The sequence below is a fragment of the Enoplosus armatus genome, chromosome 13 (assembly GCF_043641665.1).
Source record: "Enoplosus armatus isolate fEnoArm2 chromosome 13, fEnoArm2.hap1, whole genome shotgun sequence".
Classification (NCBI taxonomy): domain Eukaryota; kingdom Metazoa; phylum Chordata; class Actinopteri; order Centrarchiformes; family Enoplosidae; genus Enoplosus; species Enoplosus armatus.
In genome coordinates this window covers 11276017-11298622 of record NC_092192.1, presented here as the reverse complement: position 1 = coordinate 11298622, position 22606 = coordinate 11276017, and the positions used below count along the sequence as shown (strand labels likewise).

At 38.8% G+C, this 22606-nt stretch overlaps 6 protein-coding genes across 7 annotated transcripts; 3 read left to right on the top strand and 3 right to left on the bottom strand.

Annotated features, from left to right (window-relative positions):
• The first annotated feature begins 60 nt into the window (after positions 1 to 60).
• Positions 61 to 1086, top strand: LOC139295455 (olfactory receptor 1-like). Its single transcript, XM_070917650.1, has one exon. It carries the CDS (start codon positions 79 to 81, stop codon positions 1084 to 1086), a length of 1008 nt encoding a protein of 335 aa, XP_070773751.1. The 5' UTR covers positions 61 to 78.
• A 3367-nt stretch (positions 1087 to 4453) lies between these two features.
• Positions 4454 to 5479, top strand: LOC139295454 (olfactory receptor 1-like). The gene has a single exon (XM_070917647.1). It carries the CDS (start codon positions 4472 to 4474, stop codon positions 5477 to 5479), a length of 1008 nt encoding a protein of 335 aa, XP_070773748.1. The 5' UTR covers positions 4454 to 4471.
• Positions 5480 to 6908: 1429 nt separating this feature from the next.
• Positions 6909 to 9100, top strand: LOC139295453 (olfactory receptor 1-like). Its single transcript, XM_070917646.1, has 3 exons — positions 6909 to 7866; positions 8750 to 8807; positions 9088 to 9100. The coding sequence occupies exons 1-3, from the start codon at positions 6909 to 6911 to the stop codon at positions 9098 to 9100; spliced, it is 1029 nt and encodes a 342-aa protein (XP_070773747.1).
• Positions 9101 to 10570: 1470 nt separating this feature from the next.
• Positions 10571 to 12149, bottom strand: LOC139295350 (olfactory receptor 2AT4-like). Its single transcript, XM_070917528.1, has one exon. The coding sequence runs from the start codon at positions 11707 to 11709 to the stop codon at positions 10723 to 10725; it is 987 nt and encodes a 328-aa protein (XP_070773629.1). The 5' UTR covers positions 11710 to 12149; the 3' UTR covers positions 10571 to 10722.
• Positions 12150 to 13265: 1116 nt separating this feature from the next.
• coa4 (cytochrome c oxidase assembly factor 4 homolog) lies at positions 13266 to 17213 on the bottom strand. Of its 2 annotated transcripts, none has more exons than XM_070918002.1 (2): positions 17087 to 17213; positions 13266 to 13690 (listed from the first exon to the last, which is right to left on the bottom strand). In XM_070918002.1, the coding sequence occupies exon 2, from the start codon at positions 13652 to 13654 to the stop codon at positions 13415 to 13417; it is 240 nt and encodes a 79-aa protein (XP_070774103.1). In that variant the 5' UTR covers positions 13655 to 13690; positions 17087 to 17213; the 3' UTR covers positions 13266 to 13414. The 2 variants fall into 2 exon arrangements, with proteins under 2 accessions (XP_070774103.1, XP_070774104.1); XM_070918003.1 differs by having other exon boundaries at positions 13266 to 13687.
• Positions 17214 to 19030: 1817 nt separating this feature from the next.
• On the bottom strand, positions 19031 to 20884 carry LOC139295452 (olfactory receptor 2AT4-like). Its single transcript, XM_070917645.1, has 2 exons — positions 19968 to 20884; positions 19031 to 19070 (listed from the first exon to the last, which is right to left on the bottom strand). Exons 1-2 carry the CDS (start codon positions 20882 to 20884, stop codon positions 19031 to 19033), a joined length of 957 nt encoding a protein of 318 aa, XP_070773746.1.
• Between the last annotated feature and the right edge of the window lie 1722 nt (positions 20885 to 22606).

Here is a 22606-nt window from a genome sequence, read left to right as displayed (position 1 = left end):
TTCCGGGCAACTGTGTCATCCTTTAGTATATATTGTGTTATTTTCTCTTTTTTACATTTAGGGAAACAGATATTCATAATGGGCCCAGAAGAGAAAGCTGCTACCATATTTAATGCCACATTTATCCGGCCAGCAGAATTCTATCTGAGTGGGTTTTCCAACATCCCTCATGTTGAGTATTTCTATGTGTTCCTGTGTTTTGTGTATATCATGACTGTTTTTGGGAATGGCCTCCTCCTCACAGTTATTTACCTTGTCAAGACTCTTCATACTCCTAAATACATGATTGTGTTCAACCTGGCTTTGACAGATTTGTGTGGGAGCACTGCTCTCATCCCAAAACTCTTAGACTCGTTCTTGTTTGACAGGAGATACATTGTCTATGAGGCTTGTTTAAGTTATATGTTCTTTGTTTTGTTCTTTGGAAGTGTGCAGTCATGGACACTTGTCGTAATGGCATATGACAGATTTATAGCAATTTGCTTCCCTTTAAGGTACCATAGTATTGTAACAATACCAGCTATTGCTGTAATGCTGCTGTTTGCTTGGGTTTTTTTATTGAGTCTTGTATCATTTACTGTTGGGCTCATTGATCGCCTCTCCTTCTGTAGATCTTTGGTGGTAAACAGCTTCTTCTGTGATCATGGACCAGTATATCGTCTGGCCTGTAATGACACGTCTTTAAATTACATGGTGGCAAATGTTGCTTTCATGATAATCCTCTGTATTCCTCTTGTGTTGATAGCGTTGACATATGTTTGCATTTCCATAGCACTGAGCAGGGTTGCATCAGGAGAGGAACGAGTCAAAGCATTGAAAACTTGTACTTCTCACCTGATTCTTGTAGCTATTTTCTTCCTACCAATTGTAGGCACCAATATAGCTACATTGGCCTCTTACATCCATCCTAATGCCAGGATCATAAACTCTTCTTTGACACACACCTTACCAGCTTTACTCAATCCCATTATATACTCTTTAAAGACAGAAGAAGTGCTGAACTCTATCAAGAAGCTTTGCAAAAGAAACAAGATTAGCAACAGAACCTCGTCCAAAAAGGTGAACTCTGTATCATTGCTGTATTGACACATTAAGGAGTGTTACAATAGAACAATTGTGTTTTTTTTTAACCTTTTGCTCACACGTCTTACGTCTTATAAAATACGTTATACGTCAGATAAAATGGATGCATAGTGTACTAGCAGTATGATACTGTATACTGTACAATGATCTCCTGTCCAAAACGAAATCAGGGATTTCAGTATGCCATGAATTGTTGTTGTGACTGTAGAATGCTTAAGCTAACAATTAAGTAGGACTACGAGACAGTACATGTATTTGTTTACATCTATTTTAAAATGTCTAGAATTACACATCATTTCATAATGTGTTAGTAGGTAGGACATTTGGTTAGTTTACATTTACATTAGTATCCCGGATTGTGAGTCTTATTTTGATTTTGATTAGAGGTACAATGATTACAAGATTGACAGAGAATTTATTGGAAACTATTATAATAATCAGTTAATTGCTTTAGTTTTTCAAGCAAAAATGCCAAATATTCTCTGGTTCCAGCTTCTCACTTGTGAAGATTTGCTGCTTTTCTTTGTCATATATGATAATGAAATGAATATCTTTGGGTTTTGGAGTGCCGGTAAATAAATAAAAAAATTCAAATAATCTCCATCGGCTGTTGGATAATATAATAGGACTTTTCACAATTTACTGACATTTCATAGTCTCAGGATTTATTTGATCAATCAAGAAAATTACCAGCAGTTTAATCGAGAATGAAAATAACCGTTAGTTGTATATCCAGGTTTCTGAAACCAAGTTGTGGTGTGGACACGTGCAACACATAACTGGAATATTCCAAACACCTGATCGTAACCTGGTTATTAGTGTGCATGTCAACGTGCTTATTAAGAACTTAAATCACAGTAAATTATTCAATAAACATTTAATATTTACAATTTTTATTATATTAATACTCAACTGTGCATGCAGGTCTCACCAAACATCACTTTCAGTTATCCAGGACAATAAATAGCATCATACAAAGTAACTCTGAAGTCACATTGGCAGCACTACTGGACACGCAAACATCAGATCATTTTTGTCATCATATCATCATTAAATCATTTTCAGCTGCATTCCAGCTTAGATTACAACAAGATTAAGAGTCTACAGCCAGGCTAACAGCTCTGTGAGGTTGTACTTATACGCAGCAGTGCCTTGAGTTAAATGCTGAGATGCTGACACTGACAATGCTAACAGGCTGATATTAAGCAGGTATAATGTGTACCCTGTTTACAATCTTAGTTTAGTCTGTTAGCTTGCTAACATTTATTAGACAGCACTAAACACAAAGTACAGCTGAGGCTGATGGGAATGCCAATACTTTTGCAGGTATTTGGTCATAAACCAAAGTATTGGACCTGAAGATGGCATTAGAGGAAAGGTTCAGGGATCACCACAGTTATTACATTTCATCTTGAGGGGAACATGAACGTGTTCTCCAGATTTCATGGAAATACTGTTGAAATATTTCGCTAAAATGCCAACCTGCTGTTTGCACTACATGAAAAGTCAGGGGATCGCCAAAGTCAATAGGATTCTTCCCAGGGGGACCACGACTGCCTGTACCTACTTTAAAGGCTATCCATCTGACATTAGACAAACTATTTCAGTTGGGACCAAGTGGTGGATCGTGGCAGACCGACATTACGGACATAAAAACAACCCTGCAACAATTCCTACTCTACAGCTTGCAGTGTTTTGAGAGAGATGTTGACTCAGTGGTTTTGATGTATTGGAGAGCATTTCTCAGGTGTTTCCACTGGTGTTTGAACATACATCCCGTCTGCATTAAACCTAATTACCTTCCTTAGCCACGCTAGTGGTGTGGCTCTCGGGATGGCAATATCAGTCTATGGGTTGGAGAGTTGGTAGGCCTGTCCACCACTTTTGTCGAGACGAAAATGTCTTGACAACTATTTCATGGATTGCCTTGAAATGTGTTACAGAAATCCATGGTCCCAGGAGAATTGTGCCTACTGATTTAGGAATAATCTGTATAAACAGATATCCGCATAAGAATGCTGTATCCGTAGGCAAGGCACAAGATTTGTTATCGGAAGCCTCCTGGTTTCTATTTGTAGTCCGTTTGTAGTCTGAGTAGTATTATCCAATCACGTTTGAGAGGGCTTTGGTTGCATGCAGGTAAACAGTCCATGTGGGGAGCAATCGAGGTGGTACGCTTTGGCAAAGTGCAATCTTGGAACCCGCCGATGATTTAGCTTTTTATTCATCTCAGAACTCTACAGATTAGCTTTTTATTAGCCTTTTCAAAATGTAATTTCATTCAAATCTTCGTCAGATGATAGCCGATGGGTTCCAAGATTGCTAATCGGACTGCAAACAATGACCAGCGCACGGAAGAGAAAGGCCTGGATATTCATTATCTGTTAACATTGGCCATTGCCCCCAGAGAATAAATCGTCATCAGATGATAACCGATGGGTTACGAGATTGATTTAAGAGATCTTCTGACTTTTCCTTTCGCACCACCATGAGGTTGATATTTGTGGTTTTTGGTGAAATGTCTGAACAATTATTGAATGGATTGCCATGAAATTTGGTGGAGACATTCATATCCCCACTAGATGAATTGTAATAAGTTGCCCGCCCGCATATATTTTCCAGTGTGGTGTCAAACCACTGCATAATGTGTCTTGAGATTGTGGTGTGACTTGGAATTTCATATCTTGTGCAAAAATGTATTCCAAATTTCCGAGGAAGCTAATATGATGCTTCAGCAGTTTCAGTTAGTCATATAAAGTGAGTGTCTTCTAAAGTTAGTCTGTTTAGTATGCAATTCGCTCTTTTTTTGTGCATGTTACGATAAACCTGAACATTGTGTGTTGTCAAATCTGTGAGATTTTATATCTCGTCAAACTTTCTATTTTGAAAGAGCCCATAAAGGAACTTTTGAAATAACACAGCATTTTACCTGAGACTTTCTGGTGTACATATTGTTATCCTCTCTTTAAATCACTAATTATGTGGTTTTATTTCTGCTGTTTGGTGTACTTGTTTCCTGTTCTATATTTGAATCATGGATGTTGCCATGAATGGAAAGTTCACTATCCTGGTGACAAAAGTTAACTGTGTCGATTCCATCAGCACATTGATGACATAAACCATGAGACAATTACACATTGAAGTATATCAATGTCTAATTCATGACCATGTGATACAGTCACATGCATTACTACTGTCCCACAATGAAAGGGGTAAAATATAAATGACAGGTCTCTCACAGCATCACTCACTTTAGTGCACTAAACACTTGATATTATCTGAGGTAAGTGTTGTTACAACGTACAATATATTCCGGGCAACTGTGTCATCCTTTATTATATATTGTGTTATTTTCTCTTTTTTACATTTAGGGAAACAGATATTCATAATGGGCCCAGAAGAGAAAGCTGCTACCATATTTAATGCCACATTTATCCGGCCAGCAGAATTCTATCTGAGTGGGTTTTCCAACATCCCTCATGTTGAGTATTTCTATGTGTTCCTGTGTTTTGTGTATATCATGACTGTTTTTGGGAATGGCCTCCTCCTCACAGTTATTTACCTTGTCAAGACTCTTCATACTCCTAAATACATGATTGTGTTCAACCTGGCTTTGACAGATTTGTGTGGGAGCACTGCTCTCATCCCAAAACTCTTAGACTCCTTCTTGTTTGACAGGAGATACATTGTCTATGAGGCTTGTTTAAGTTATATGTTCTTTGTTTTGTTCTTTGGAAGTGTGCAGTCATGGACACTTGTCGTAATGGCATATGACAGATTTATAGCAATTTGCTTCCCTTTAAGGTACCATAGTATTGTAACAATACCAGCTATTGCTGTAATGCTGCTGTTTGCTTGGGTTTTTTTATTGAGTCTTGTATCATTTACTGTTGGGCTCATTGATCGCCTCTCCTTCTGTAGATCTTTGGTGGTAAACAGCTTCTTCTGTGATCATGGACCAGTATATCGTCTGGCCTGTAATGACACGTCTTTAAATAACATAATGGCATATGCTGCTTTCATTATAATCCTCTGTATTCCTCTTGTGTTGATAGCGTTGACATATGTTTGCATTTCCATAGCACTGAGCAGGGTTGCATCAGGAGAGGAACGAGTCAAAGCATTGAAAACTTGTACTTCTCACCTGATTCTTGTAGCTATTTTCTTCCTACCAATTGTAGGCACCAACATAGTGTCAGTGGCCTCTTACATCCATCCTAATGCCAGGATCATAAACTCTTCTTTGACACACACCTTACCAGCTTTACTCAATCCCATTATATACTCTTTAAAGACAGAAGAAGTGCTGAACTCTATCAAGAAGCTTTGCAAAAGAAACAAGATTAGCAACAGAACCTCGTCCAAAAAGGTGAACTCTGTATCATTGCTGTATTGACACATTAAGGAGTGTTACAATAGAACAATTGTGTTTTTTTTTATTAACCTTTTGCTTATACGTCTTATGATAACTATAAATTTACTTTTAGAAATGGTTATCATGTCATATTTTTATTTTACTGTATCTTGCTATATAACAAGACCAGATAAAATGGATGCATAGTGTACTAGCAGTATGATACTGTATACTGTACAATGATCTCCTGTCCAAAATGAAATCAGGGATTTCAGTATGCCATGAATTGTTGTTGTGACTGTAGAATGCTTAAGATAATAATTAATTGGGACATAGATGCAGTACATCATTTTGTTGACATCTGTTTTAAAATTTTGGAAATTACGCATCATTTCATAATGTGTTAGTAGGACATTTGGTTAGTTTACATATAAATTAGTATCCCAGTTTTGAGTATTTTTTAAATTTTGATTAGATCTACAGTGATAAGTTGTTTAACCGACTAGTCGATGGACAGAGAATTCATTGGAAACTATTTGGATAATCAGTTAGTTGTTTTAGCTATTCAAGCAAAAATGGCAAATATTCTGTGGTTCCAACTTCTCACTTGTGAGGATTTTATGTTTTTCTTTGTCGTATATGATAATAAAATTAATATGTTACGAACCAAAATATCGGCCCTGATGATGGCATTAGAGGAAAGGTTCAGGGATCACCAAAGTTATTACATGTCATCTTGAGGGGAACACGAATGTGTGTACCAGATTTCATGGAAATTCTGTTAAAATATTTCACTAAAAACAAAAATGTCAACCTGTTGTTGGCGCTACAGGAAAAGTCAGGGGATCGCCAAAGTCACTAGAATTCTTCCTCTGGGGACCATGATTGCCTGTACCTATTTTCTTGGCAATCCATCTAATATTTCATAAATATTTCAGTTCGGACCAAGTGGTGGATCGTGAAGGCCATAAAGGCACTTTTGATTCTGATTCTGATTCTGAACACAGCATTGTACCTGAGACTTTCTGGTGTACATATTGTTATCCTCTCTTTAAGCCACTAATTATGTGGTTTTATTTCTGATGTTTGGTGTACTTGTTTCCTGTTCTATATTTGAATCATGGATGTTGCCATAAACGGATAATTCAGTATCCTGGTGACAAAAGTTAACTGTGTCGATACCATCAGCACATTGATGACATAAACCATGAGACAATTACACATTGAAGTATATCAGTGTCTAATTCATGACCATGTGATACAGTCACATGCATTACTACTTTCCCACAATGAAAGGGGTAAAATATAAATGACGGGTCTCTCCAGTGACAGCACCACTCACTTTAGTGCACTGAACAGTTGATGTTGAGGTGAGTGTTGTTACAACAATGTCTTTCAGGCAATTGTGTCATCCTTTATTATATATTGTGTTATTTTCTCTTTTTTACATTTAGGGAAACAGATATTCATAATGGGCCCAGAAGAGAAAGCTGCTACCATATTTAATGCCACATTTATCCGGCCAGCAGAATTCTATCTGAGTGGGTTTTCCAACATCCCTCATGTTGAGTATTTCTATGTGTTCCTGTGTTTTGTGTATATCATGACTGTTTTTGGGAATGGCCTCCTCCTCACAGTTATTTACCTTGTCAAGACTCTTCATACTCCTAAATACATGATTGTGTTCAACCTGGCTTTGACAGATTTGTGTGGGAGCACTGCTCTCATCCCAAAACTCTTAGACTCGTTCTTGTTTGACAGGAGATACATTGTCTATGAGGCTTGTTTAAGTTATATGTTCTTTGTTTTGTTCTTTGGAAGTGTGCAGTCATGGACACTTGTCGTAATGGCATATGACAGATTTATAGCAATTTGCTTCCCTTTAAGGTACCATAGTATTGTAACAATACCAGCTATTGCTGTAATGCTGCTGTTTGCTTGGGTTTTTTTATTGAGTCTTGTATCATTTACTGTTGGGCTCATTGATCGCCTCTCCTTCTGTAGATCTTTGGTGGTAAACAGCTTCTTCTGTGATCATGGACCAGTATATCGTCTGGCCTGTAATGACACGTCTTTAAATTACTTGACATCATATTTTGCTTTCATTATAATTGTGTGTATTCCTCTTGTATTGATAGCGTTGACATATGTTTGCATTTCCATAGCACTGAGCAGGGTTGCATCAGGAGAGGAACGAGTCAAAGCATTGAAAACTTGTACTACTCACCTGATTCTTGTAGCTATTTTCTTCCTACCAATTGTGGGCACCAACATTGCTGGCTTGTCCTCTTACATCCATCCTAATGCCAGGATTACAAACTCCACGTTGACACACACTTTACCAGCATTGCTCAATCCCATTATATACTCTTTTAAGACAAAAGAAGTGTTGAACTCTATCAAGAAGCTTTACAAAAGCAATAAGAACAGCAAGAAAATAAAGAAAAGCAACAGAACCTCATCCAAAAACATTAACATCTTTTAATGTCCTCTTAATAATAACGTTATTTGAAAAAATGGCTTTCATGTGGTATGTTGTTTCCTTTATTTCATTAAAGAATAAGACCATAGAAATTGGTTTCAATATTTTACATTAGTCATACTATGATCTCTGGCAGAAATGAAAAGGGATTTCCATATGTTGTGAGTAGTCATTTGACTTTTCACTGCTTTAGTTTGTTAGCCAATATTTTGGAAAAATAATTGGGTTGGGACTGAGCTGACATAGTATAGTATAGGGTGCAGACACTGATGTAATTCACTTATTAGATATGGGACTGACATCACCGATTCAGATTCTATAGTCTGATGTTTTGAATGAATGAATTATAAATATATAATAATTTTGCAATTTTAAGCCCATAGCCAAAATGTTGTACACACATTAATTAATTAATTAGTAATTAAACATTTCTACAAAGATATCCAGCAGTCCCCGTAATTTTTTGTCTCGCAGAAGTCTATGAGCGAGACGTACAGGTGGAGCTTGTACGAGACCATGAACCCACCGTAATGTAACGTGAGACAGTCTGCGACTGAGTGAGCTAACAGTTGGCAATTGGTTGGAGATATTTTAGTCAAAACACAGAAAAGCAATACAGCAACTTGTAACGTGTGTAAATTCAGAGGAGTGGAAGTTGTGCTGCATCGCTGGTTGGTTATCCGTATCTGCAGATTTCAGGTAGATGAAAAAAAGTGTATCGGTGCATGTCTAAAATGAGTGAAACAATCTGCAGCTCTGTTCTGAAAAGACTTTATTGGGGTTGTCTTAAAGAACAGGTGGGACACAATGACCTCCTTAAACTATGTCAGAGAGCATCTCCAACAACAGTAACTTACGGTGGCCCTGGCATTTCAGAAAACGGAAAAGGTTGGACAACACTTTTTGTGATTGGACAGAACCCAAGTCCCTGGCAACAGTTGTACAAAAATGTAATTTCCTGTTTCTATTGGTTAACTACTCTCAGCAGTATCCTTGCAAGAATTTTAGGTTACACTTTACAGTACATTATTACTTTACAATAGTTATTAAGGAACGAGAGAGGAAGGAATCAAACTACATAATTTTTTTTACAAATAATCATCACTGTACTGTATCAGTTAGTCATCATCAACTCCTGTCAGTCTAAATTTTACTACACACATCCTAGGTGGCATGAATAACTTTCATTTCACCCAAACGAGATGCTTGGAGGAAAGATGGTCTGCATATCATGAATCACAGTATGACAGCCAACTGGTTCAACATGCCATCAACAAATACTGGCGTTCCTTTGTGAAGCTTGTTTTTTGAGAGGTGTTGATTCAATTGAATAACATTAGTGTCCAGTGTTTCCATGAATGTTTGAACATCAATCCCTTTTAATTAACCCATCAAGACAACAATCAAGACTGAAGATCTAAAATTCTGGTAGCTTGCACCATCTAGTGGTTTGTTCAGTGCTTTACCGGATTACAGTTGAAATATACAAACCAAACCAGAGGCAGGGTGGCTTGCTGTGTCACACTACCTACTATGTCACTATTTTACCTGTGGTTTCAATGGTGTATATTGTATATTGTATTTCTTTTAATATTATTATGATGTATTTTATGATTTACAACAATTCATAACTATAAGCTTTTCTTATCAACACAATCAGTTATATTGTTTCATGGAGGACATATATACTGTACACATATATACATACATATACATGAAATAGGTATATTAGTTCTGCAGCATAGGAATAAACTTATCGACTGTCCTATATATCCAGTGGCAGTCAGTGGAACGGTTAATAAGAAAACAACTAGAAAATATCTAGGTAGGAATTGAATTAATTATTGTTCAGGGGCTATTGTGAGTTTCGTAATTTTTCAAATGCAGTAGTAGTCCATGTAGCACTATCACAGATTAATGGCATTCATAGTACAGCTTGCTCTGTACACATACACCCACTAGAGGGCAGGCACTCATCATACTACCATTCTGTAGTCTATGTCCTCCATTATGGGACAGTTTAAAGTACAGTGTAATGTATTGTTTTACTGCATGTTAATTTGATATGTTTATGAGAGAACAGGATTAATAACATTTCATTGAGCACATACATTTTCACAAGACCTGACTGTTATCTACTGTAGTACATTATGTCACACTATTCTCAAGAACATACTGTAAATATACTACACAATCCTTCCTTTCCTGTAGGCATATTATGAAAATGTAAAGAATATAGAAAAAAAACATCTGAGATAATCTAATCTATTAAAAACCTCAAGCGGTAAATTGCTCCTCCAGAGCCTATTTCACAATGGGCTCCTCCAAAATTAGGTATTCAAATATTAGAATGGCAATTATTTGCTTTGTTTTGAACATTGCTCTTTCAAACAGGGACACATACAAGCTTATAAAATACAGTGAAATAAAATAAAATAGTTTGAAAAAGACTGAAGAGAACTCATAATAATGAAAGCTCTGGTAAAGCTTACTGTTACACTAATGAATTTACAGCAAATATAAGAGAATTACATTATGGCATACTAGCTACTAGTATTTGTGGTTGTGCCTGTGATGTATACCTCTCTGTAATAATGGAGTTGAGTGGTCACTTGTAGTTTTAGTTTCTCAGTGCAACCTTCAGCCTCCACTAGCCCTACACACACAGACAACCCACCACCACCACCATGCCCAAGACTGTAACCTCAACTTATCAGAGCTCAGTCATAGAGCATTTATTGCCCCCAGTTCATGCTCTTTACTGACAGCACAAACATATTGGTTCTAAATTACTGCTGTTTTATTAACGCTTACATTGGTATGTTTGTTTTGTGCCAATTTTATTTTTTCTGACTAATGCCAGGGCTCTGGTTTTGATCTCTTTGGTTTTCAAAGAATATACAATAGGATTGACACAGGGTGGGATGCAAGAGGCCAGAGACAGACTCAGCACACGCTGGTCGGGGTCAATGAGACGCAGATAAAACCCGATAGTAAAAATGGTAATAAGAGGAATGTAAAACACAGCAACAAGGATGGTATGCTCAACACAAGTGGCCAGAGCTTTCACCCGACTGTCCAACAATTTCATCCTGAACACAGTCACCAGGATGCTGACATAGGACAGAAGAATAAAACTAAAGGGTCCTACGAGGAGCAAAACAGTCAGAAAAGAAGCTGCAGACCACTGCATTGTGTAATCATTACAGGCGAGTCTAAACACAGGTGCATAGTCACAGAAATAGCTGAACACTCTGACAGATTTGCAAAAAGACAGTCGAGTCATTATACCTGTTGCAAACGCTGTTACTCCCAGAGCAAAAGACCAAGTCAGGCCAACAATACAAGACATGCTCCACAGTGTGTTGATTGAGTTCTGATGCAGAGGGAAACATATTGCGATTAACCGGTCGTAGGCAAGTATAGCGAGTGCATATGACTCCAATGATATACATGTATAATATACATACATTTGTAACAAACACAAGTTGAATGGAATAAAGTTGTCCTTAACCAGGAATATCTTTATCATGCTGGGAATAGTGCATGAGTTAAGGACGATATCAATCACTGCAAGGTTGACAACAGCCAGAAACTTTGGAGTGTGTAAACAATGATTAAAGACAATTACATAGATCACCAGACTATTGAACAGCACAGTAACCACATAAACAAATGCTAGAAAGATGAAGTAGACACTGATGAAGGGAAACGTCTCAAAGCCGATGATATAAAAGCCCGGAGGATGAATGATGACAGAGCTGTTTAAAACTGTCCTGAGATCAGACATAGTTGAACTCCACAGGCTGTGTGTTGGAGGACGGCCTGTCTGACAAAGAGGGAGGTTACATCACATTACACACATGGACCTTTGAAGGCTGCATATGCATCATATTCATGCCATTATAATGATAACAGTCAAACCTTTAAAATACATTCTCAGTAAGTGCCTCTGTGTAAAAGCTCTCCAGTCTAAAGAGCAGGGAAATCATATCATATAAACTTAGCAGTATATAAAATATATTCTCAGGAAGTTCAAACATGTACATGTGCTAAAAATCAGTGAATGTGGCTTGCCTGATGTTCTCTTAAGGATTGTTCAGCAGCAGCTCTGTTTGATGCTGTGTCCAAAAGCAGCAAACAGATGACTGCATGTCTGACCTGTGTACACTGGAAGATATACTTTCCTCGTTGATCTCTTGAGATAAAGCTTCCAGCTGATACTGAGATTAATTTGATTTTTAATGATGTTGCAGCTTACTCTGACTAAACGTCTCCTGCTTCAAAACAAACACTACAAAACAAATACTGGATCAACACTTGATTTTGAGGCAGATCAGTATTTGAGTAAAAGAAAAAAAAGATATATATTTGTTTTTTTAAATCATAAACGACAACAACATAAACAACATTTTTTGTCCCTTAAGGATCCCTAAAACTTGTTTTTTAAACAATACAGGGTAACGCTTCATTTTACAGGTCCGCTAATTTCATGGTAAGTAGATGATAAGTAGCAAGTATAGTGTTTGAAATTTCTTTGAAATTATCCCCAAATTACCGCAAAATTATTTAAGAATTATATTCTGCTCTTTCCTAATAAACAGTTACGGTTCGATTTTTTTTTCACAAAACTTAAACTTGCTGAAAATCTATGAATGAACCAAACAACCAAAACCATTAAATTAGTTACCAACACACAGACTCTTTTGACCAATGTATAAGCACTATTTCAGTGTTCAGCAGTTAGCTTTTATTTCGTTTTTTATTATGGAAATGATAGCGTACTGTATAAAAAGAGGCCTATTTACTTTTTGTATTTAGTTACAGTTTTCTTTTGGAAGTTTTACAAAGGTTAGCAGTGAAGTTGTCTAGTGGCAGGAAATATACAGTGTAGGTTACAGTTTGCCCATGAATAAACACTGCAGCTAATGTTGGGATTATTTTTGATAAATTATCGGGTAAATTTTGGATGTAATTTGGGTGTAATTTCAAAGAAATTACAAATACGTTACTATCTAATTATCACCTACTTACCATGAAATTTGCGGACCTGTAAAATGAACCGTTACCCAATACAGCAGTGACCAAGATAAGTACTGAGTGGGACATTTTACAATTGAAAAATGAACTTCCCAGTGCTCTCTAGTGGACAAACTACATAATAAAGACACTGTTTCTAAATGACCTCAAACATGTCTTTGACATTTCTGTACTCCAATGTCTTGGTACTTACCAGCCAACATATAAACCGATAGGAAATGTCTGTTATAAGCTTCTAGTGGCCAATAAATCACATAATTATACTGATACGGGTCTCCACCACAAACTTGGAAGTCCAAGACAGGATTTTTTGTAACTGCTCATACTTCTTTATTTTCATTACGAATAATTAAATCAGGTGCAGTCTTTCCACCTCAAGCAGGTCCTCAACACATCCCAGCCACTGTGTGTGTGTGTGTGTGTGTGTGGTGTTGTGAATTCAGCTGGGCGCAGACTCAAGAGGAGGTTGCCTGCTGCTTCATCAGCTGTTCTTTCCGGGACTTTTGGAAATTCATCATGCAGTCTTTGAAAGTCTGGACCTGGCTCTGGCACACTCGCCAGTCCTGGTGTTCAGACATGCACTCCTGCACAGCGTAGTGAAGCTCGGCACAACCAGTGCGAGTTATCATCCGCTCAACAGGGTCGTCCTCATCCTCGTCTCTACGGCTGCGGTCGTGGGGTGAAGGGGACGCCATCCTGCTTCAATGCACGGAGCTAACTCGGTGGGTCTGCTGAAGACAACACATGATGTTATAGAATTGTTATTGATTGTTAATGAACAAGTGATAATACAGTTTTTGGAACAACCGCAGAACATCCTGGCTGTTCCTTCAGCATGCCTTTGCTGCTAAGGCCTCATAGGAGTGAAACTTATCCTTTAAATCTTTACATCTGTTGTAATTGAACTCACTTTCTTTAAGTAGGAGGTTTAAGAGGGCCCATCTAGACACTTAATGCGATAGCACTGCTCATTTCATGTTAGAAATGCCTTTGTGAAAAGGTATTGTATTTATCAACAATTATATCATTTGTGCAATACAGCATCTGTATGCAACAGCAGTGGTGGAATGTAAGTACATACATACATTCATACATTTACAAGGTACTGTACTGTACGTGGAAGTACAATTTTAAGATGTTTGTACTTAACTTGAGTATTTCCGCTTTATGGAACTTCACACTTTCAGTCCATTACAATTCAGATGGAAAAAACATAAATTACTCCAATACATTTGACTGTTAATAGCATAATAAATCCCAGTTCCTTTGCAGATTAAGATTTTACATACAACACATATGACGACGTGTGAGCAGTTAAAATGAGCTCGACCTCGACCTGTTGCTACATTTAAGTGCTTTTCTTTGTTAATGCATTAATAATAATAACTAATATATTGCACTCTGAAAGGGGGCATTTTGCACAGTGAGTACTTACATTTAGTTATATAGATAGTTCAACGTAGAGTACACTATGCTGATAATGTTTCTCTACTTTTACTTTAGTGCAATTTTAAAACTTACTACCTGGATTATTATTAAATTGTTGTATTGCTAATTTTATTTGAGAATCAGAATCAGAATCAGAAACTGTTTATTGCCAAGTAACATACATTACAAGGAATTTGCTGTGGTCTGAAGGTGCTATTGTTTTGATAACAAATAAGTAGAATATAAAAGCTAAAATAAGAATAAGAATAAAAATAAAAATAAAAAAAATAAGATAAGATAAATAACAACAGTGCAGTGACCAGAATAAAGTAAAGTGTCCAGATAAAGTGTCCAGTAGGGGGTGGGTGCGTTAATGTAACGCAGTGGGGACAGGGGTGATGTACGTTAATATAACGTATAGCTTGTGTTTGTGTTCTGGGGGGGGGTCAGTGAGAGTTTGTCAGGTTGACTGCAGAGGGGAAGAAACTGTTTTTGTGGCGGGAGGTTTTGGTCCTGATGGACCGCAGCCTCCTGCCAGAGGGGAGGGGGTCGAACAGATGGTGTCCGGGGTGGGAGGGGTCGGCAGCGATCTTCCCTGCTCTCCTCAGGGTCCTGGAGGAGTACAGGTCCTGAAGAGATGGAAGGTTGCAGCCGATCACCCTCTCTGCAGAGCGGATGATACGCTGCAGTCTGCGTCTGTCCTTGGTGGAGGCAGCAGCGTACCAGACGGTGATGGAGGAGGTGAGGATGGACTCTATGATGGCAGTGTAGAAGTGAACCAGCATTTTTTGTGGCAGGTTAAACTTCCTCAGCTGCCTCAGGAAGTACATCCTCTGTTGGGCTTTCTTGATGAGGGAGCTGATGTTCAGCTCCCACCGGAGGTCCTGGCTGATGATGGAGCCCAGGAAACGGAAGGACTCCACAGTGTCCACTGCAGAGTCACACAGGGTGATGGGGGCGAGTGGGGCTGCGCTCTTCCTGAAGTCAACAACCATCTCCACTGTCTTTGAAGCGTTAAGCTCCAGGTTGTTGCTGTTGCACCAGGTCACCAGATGGTCAATCTCCCACCTGTAGGCAGACTCATCCTCTCCAGAGATGAGTCCGATGAGGGTGGTGTCGTCCGCGAACTTCAGGAGCTTGACAGACTGGTGACTGGAGGTGCAGCTGTTGGTGTAGAGGGAGAAGAGTAGAGGAGAAAGAACGCAGCCTTGAGGGGAGCCGGTGCTGATCGTCCGCGAGTCAGAGACGTGTTTCCCCAGCTTCACGTGCTGCTTCCTGTCAGACAGGAAATCTGTGATCCACCTGCAGGTGGGGTCAGGCACGTTGAGCTGGGAGAGCTTGTCCTGAAGAAGAGCCGGGACGATCGTGTTGAAGGCAGAGCTGAAGTCCACAAACAGGATCCTGGCATAGGATCCTGCGGAGTCCAGGTGCTGGAGGATGTAGTGTAGAGCCAGGTTGACGGCGTCGTCTACAGACCTGTTGGCTCTGTAGGCGAACTGCAGGGGGTCCAGCAGAGAGTCTGTGATGGATTTGAGGTGGGACAAAACCAGGCGTTCAAATGATTTCATGACCACAGAGGTCAGGGCGACGGGTCTGTAGTCATTTAATCCAGTGGGCCCTGGTTTTTTGGGGACGGGGATGATGGTGGAGGCCTTGAAGCAGGCTGGCACGTGGCATGTCTCCAGTGAGGTGTTGAAGATGTCCGTGAACACCGGAGACAGCTGATCGGCGCAGCGCTTCAGGCAGGATGGGGAGATGGAGTCTGGTCCAGCAGCTTTACGCGGGTTTTGTCTCTTGAAGAGCCTGTTCACATCTCTTTCAAGGACAGACAGAGGTGTTGATGCTGGAGGAGTGGGGGGCGCTGTGGGGGGCAGCTGTGGTGGTAGGAGGTGTGAGAGTTCAGCCCCAGGTGTGATGAGGGGGTTGGGGCTGTTGGGCTGGAGCTGGTGGGTGATGGTGTGGGGGATGGTGTTAGGACTGTCCCATTGTCTTTCAAAGCGACAGTAGAAGTCGTTGAGGCTGTTGGCGAGGCGTCGGTCGTTAGCAGAGTTGGGGGCTCTTGGCTTGTAGTTGGTGATCTGCCTGAGCCCCCTCCACACAGAAGCAGAGTCGTTGGAGGAGAACTGGTTTTGTAGTCTCTCTGAGTACAGTCGTTTAGCTTCCCTCACCGCCTTGCTAAACTTGTACTTGGCTTCCTTAAACTCCGCTCTGTTGCCACTCTTAAACGCCTCTTCCTTTTCCAACCTCAGCTGTCGCAGTCTTGCTGTGAACCAGGGTTTGTCGTTGTTATAACTCACCCTGGTCCGAGTTGGTACGCAGCAGTCCTCACAGAAGCTGATATATGAAGTCACAGCCTCTGTGTACTCATCCAGACTGTTGGTAGCAGTCCTGAAAACATCCCAGTCAGTACAGTCCAAACACGCCTTCAGGTCCTCTGCAGCTTCACTGGTCCACTTCTTCGAAGTTCTCACAACAGTACATATAAGAGTACTTCCACGACTGAATTCCAGCAACAAAAATACTCGTCAGTTTCAGGCTACCGTGGTCATTTAACATACTGTGGTTTCATTTAAGTTCAGTGTCGAGTCGTGTTGGGCAGAAAGAAACAGCATAACGTTACTCCCCTTCATGCTACATAGGTTAGCTAACATGGGGCTAGCTAACACACACATCTTGACACCACTCTCCCTTCTTCTTACCTGTTTATTCTCTCGGGGTGAATCTGTCCGTCGAAGCACTGAAATTAAGTTTCCATCACCTGCGTAACTCTGGACTTTTCATAACCAGCCACACGGTCAACGCTGTAAATGATACGCGAGGGACACATTTGAGCAGAGGACGAAAGTGTAGCCGTTAAATGGTTCCGGCGATGCGCACATCTGTTCCGCTGCACAGCGAGGACACAGCTAACAATAAAATAGTGGTGGAATGTAATGAAGTACATTTACTCAAGTACTGTATTTAAGTACAAATTTGAGGTACTTGTACTTTACTTGAGTATTTCCGTTTTATGTAACTTTATACTTCTTCTCCACTGCATTTAGAGGCAAATATTGTACTTTTTACTCCACTACATTTATCTGACTGCTTTAGTTACTTGGTGATTTTGAGAAAATTCTCCTCTTTCATAAACTAAATAAACTATTTACACCTCCCTTGACTGGAAAATGCATCATCACAAAGCTGAAAACAGTGTTGTTTTTCTGAGCTCATGAAAAGTTTACTTTTTAGAGATACATGATTCTCACAGGACTGCGACGCTACAAACATATGAAGATCTTATAGAATATGATGCGTTGCTGTAGATTAAACTACCCAAAAGTATATAAAGTAGATAAAACACAACCTTAAACATCTACAGCAGTAAAATGCAACACACATTAATGCAGCAGTAATATTAATCACAAAACATCATATATAATAGTAAAACACTGACAGGGACCATTTTTCTGCAGAACGTATACTTTTACGTTTGTTACTTTAAGTACATTTTACTGATAATACTTACGTACTTTTATTTAATTAAGGTTTTGAATGCAGGACCTACTTGTAGTTGAGTATTGAGGCAGTTTTACTTAAGCAAAGGATCCACTGCAATTAAGTAATTAAGCGATTCCATTAAAGCCTTCCTATCAATAAATATAAGGTAGCGGTATATGAACAATAGTTCATAGCCATCCTGGAGCAGTCACACCATCCACCCATGTCAAACACATTGGTATGTACTTGCACAGGACAGGTGACATAACCATTTTGTAGTTCATGTCCCCTCGCTTATTGACACCTTAACGTGTTGTATGACATTCAGCAATGCATACCTGTATGATGTGCCTGTAGTTCATGCATTCATGTAGCCTGTAGAATACATGAAAATGTTGTTGTGTATTGACATAGGCCTATAAAAATAGATGTTTTTCATAGCCTATTTTATAATGTTTTTAGTTGTTAACTCTTAGAAGCTAAGATAATAACTAAACAACAAAACATTGTGTTATCTCAAATAATATGAAGACCAATGGGCTGTGTGATGTGACCAATGGAGCTTGTTTAGAAATGGGCTATTGATGGAAGAAAAAGGTGACCATTTTTAAATGGGGGATAGTTTAGGCAAATATATTGTTTGATTGGATTCCCTAATTGAGCACAGGGAAAAAAGAGAAAGACTTTTGTAGCAATTGTAGCATCATTTGTTTTTATTTTTTATATTTCCAGCATTTGATTCAAAAACATGAAATGATTCAAATCATACGAAGAGGTTAAACAGGTACAACCATGTGTACCATCCCTGTGTAAACAAAAAAAAAAGTAGGCTAATCTGGGCGGCAGTTTCCTATAATTCTTTTATGAGACAGAGCTGCATGGTGACCCCACATAGATACAGATCACAAACTGGTGGAAGATAAATCATTATGGTTTGGAACAGACATCATCAGCTGCTCTGAAAGCATCTCCTACAATACACTCTTAGTTGCCCTGATAGAGTAATTATTCAGTAGCTTTCAGCAGTCAAACATCTCATCAAATATAACATTGCTGAGTAGTTTAAGCAGCCAAGAATTTGGAAATACATTTTGAAATGTAATTAAATCACATTTCCACACTTGACATCTTACTTTTCTCTATTTTTTGGAATTTCTGCTTTATTATGAGGAGAGAGGGGATGACGTGCAGCAAAGGGCCCGTGCCGCTGTGGCAAGGACCCAGCCCCAATATGGCACACGCTCCACCAGGTGAGCCACCGAGACGCCCCACACTTGAATAAATATAATTTGAAGACAAATCACATATTTGAGTATAAAAAAGCTGCCAACACAATTGAACAAACTGCCCTTATCAGGTGAGGTTTATTTCAAAGCTTCCCAACAATGTCTGTCTGCTCAAAACCATCTTCGTTGGGCTGTGAGGACCAACTGAGCCTTTAGCGTCTGCTCCAGTTATTTTCCAATAAAGCACCATGTCTATATATGGAATTATGTGGAATAACCTTTTATAATAACATAAAATTAGCAGATTATTTAAAGATTTTTAAAGCTGTGAAATTGCCCCAGAATTATCCCTGAATGTTACTTCTATTCTTTTCTATTAAGAAACAGACAATTAATTAATTAGACAATAAAATAGACAATTTTAACTAATTTTCAAGCCCTCTTTCAAGGAAGTGATGTTACAAGCCTGTCTTTTGTCGATGTCTGTTCCCTCTTCTCTTGCATTTGGGAAAGGGCTACAGTTAGGTTAGAGTTACAAGCATGGCAGAGATAACTGCACAGAGTTAGGGATAAGGTTGGGTTCAGGTTAAGCGAAGGGGAAACACATATTGACAGGAAACAGGCTTCGACACAACACCTTTACACCTTTTGAGTGTCAAATTATAAATCATATCATATCATATCATATCATGTCGTAGGCTTTATTAAACCTGTTTTAACTAAAAACTGGTATTAAGAGCTCAGGCTATAGGCTACACGAACATTTAGAGACTAAACCTTTTTCATTTCATTAACTCTGCAAGGTTTGCTCTTACATTGGTATGTTTGTTTTGTGCCAATTTTATTTTTTCTGACGAATGCCAGGGCTCTGGTTTTGATCTCTTTGGTTTTCAAAGAATATACAATAGGATTGACACAGGGTGGGATGCAAGAGGCCAGAGACAGACTCAGCACACGCTGGTCGGGGTCAACGGCTCCCAGATAAAACCCGATAGTAAAAATGGTAATAAGAGGAATGTAAAACACAGCAACAAGGATGGTATGCTCAACACAAGTGGCCAGAGCTTTCAACCGACTGTCCAATGATTTCATCCTGAACACAGTCACCAGGATGCTGACATAGGACAGAAGAATAAAACTAAAGGGTCCTATGAGGAGCAAAACAGTCAGAAAAAAGGCCACAGACCACTGCATTGTGTAATCATTACAGGCGAGTCTAAACACAGGTGCATAGTCACAGAAATAGCTGAACACTCTGACAGATTTGCAAAAAGACAGTCGAGTCATTATACCTGTTGCAAACGCTGTTACTCCCAGAGCAAAAGACCAAGTCAGGCCAACAATACAAGACATGCTCCACAGTGTGTTGATTGAGTTCTGACGCAGAGGGAAACATATTGCGATTAACCGGTCGTAGGCAAGTATAGCGAGTGCATATGACTCCAAAGTCCCAAAAGCATAGTAGACAAACATTTGTAACAAACACAAGTTGAATGGAATAAAGTTGTCCTTAACCAGGAATATCTTTATCATGCTGGGAATAGTGCATGAGTTAAGGACGATATCAATCACTGCAAGGTTGACAACAGCCAGAAACTTTGGAGTGTGTAAACAATGATTAAAGACAATTACATAGATCACCAGACTATTGAACAGCACAGTAACCACATAAACAAATGCTAGAAAGATGAAGTAGACACTGATGAAGGGAAACGTCTCAAAGCCGATGATATAAAAGCCCGGAGGATGAATGATGACAGAGTTGTTTAAAACAGTCCTGAGATCAGACATAGTTGAACTCCACAGGCTGTGTGTTGGAGGACGGCCTCTGGTCCACCGTGCCTAAAAACCCTGCAGTCTGACAAACAGGGAAATCAGATCACATTGTACCTCAGACCATGAACTTGGGGGCTAATGAACAAATTGCACAATTGTCATGCCTTTCTGATAAAACACAATCAAACAAGTAATATCTTCTCAGTAAGTTGAATCACGCATTAATGTGCTGCAAGTCAGTCAGTGAAGCTTACCTGATTATCTGTGAGGAATCAGCACTAAGTCCTGATGCTGACTGTAAAAGCAGCATGCAGATGGCTGCAGGTCTGACTTGTGGACAGTGAAAAATATACTCTCCTGATTGATCTCCGGAGACCAATCAGGAGACAACTTTCAACCTAGTCTAACGAAGTCACTCTGCAATACCTTATCAATGAAATTAATTTGATCCTCAGAGAGTAGGGCTATATTTTATTTATTTCTACCTTCAAAACAAACATTTCATTTTTATTTCACTGATAATTTGATGATACATGGAAGCTTAAAGTAAAGTATAATAAAACAGAATAAAAGAAAAGAAAAGAAATAGTTCATGGATAAAGACACGTTGCTTGTCAAGAACTCAAATTCTACAATAAGATTTACATTTTTCTCACTTCTACAGTGTCTAGATTTGTTGCTGATGGTCTAAACCTTTCTGTAATCATGTTAGATATTTGTGATTCCTGTCTCTAAATTAAGAATGTAAGCTGGGTAATACAGTTTGAACCATTATTATCAAAACATAGTCAGAATATTTTTCAGTATATCAATATATGTCATAATAAGTCAAATGTATAGAAAATCACATACAAACAACAGCAACAGTTCCAGCCTCCTCACCTTCACTGTCACTGCTTGATTCTATTTCTCTGCTTGCACCTTTCTGTACTGGCAGCCATTCCTCATCACTGCTACCAGAAGCACACTCTTCCTCACTTGAGTCTGGAAACTCCTCTATTACCCTGTATGCCGTTCTTTCTGAGCCCTACAAAAATATGGATGTATATATTTTTTTTAAAAACTCAAATTACATTCTAAAAACATAAAGCAGTTGATTTAAAGCCAAAGCATTACAGGATATGAATCATTTGCAAGAACAACATTGGTAGTAATTGACATTGCATTTAAATTGAAACATAGCTTGTGATGCATGATGTACAATTGAGTGGACAGGTGATTAATCTGTATTTCCTCCAAATATAAAATCAAAACTTGGAAAATCTTTACATAATATGTCAGCTTAGATGTTACTTGATGCAATTATATTTTTTTTACCTGCACTGGTATCTTTTTATAGAAGGTAGAAGCCGAAATAGCGGAGGTGATTGGTCTTTCTCCCTGTCTGTCGGCCATCTTGTTTTCACTGGCTACTTTTTCCCATTGCAATGACCAGCCAATGGGATTTTTTGTATGGGATGATGCAATAGGTTCCACTAGAGTGGACTATATGCAGCACTGGCTGAAATTGCAGGCATATATAGAGAAAAAGCACTTTTAAACAGCTGTACACTGTAGTGACCTCTATGCATGAAAGGGTTAAGTAACGAAACAAATCTGTAACACATTTTGTTAATATGTCATCAAAATGTGCTCAAATTCATACATTTGGACAACAGAAATTTGTAAAATGATGAATATAAATTTATGAATTTAATGAATATAATATTGTCATTGTACAGTTCCACTTAATGTCAG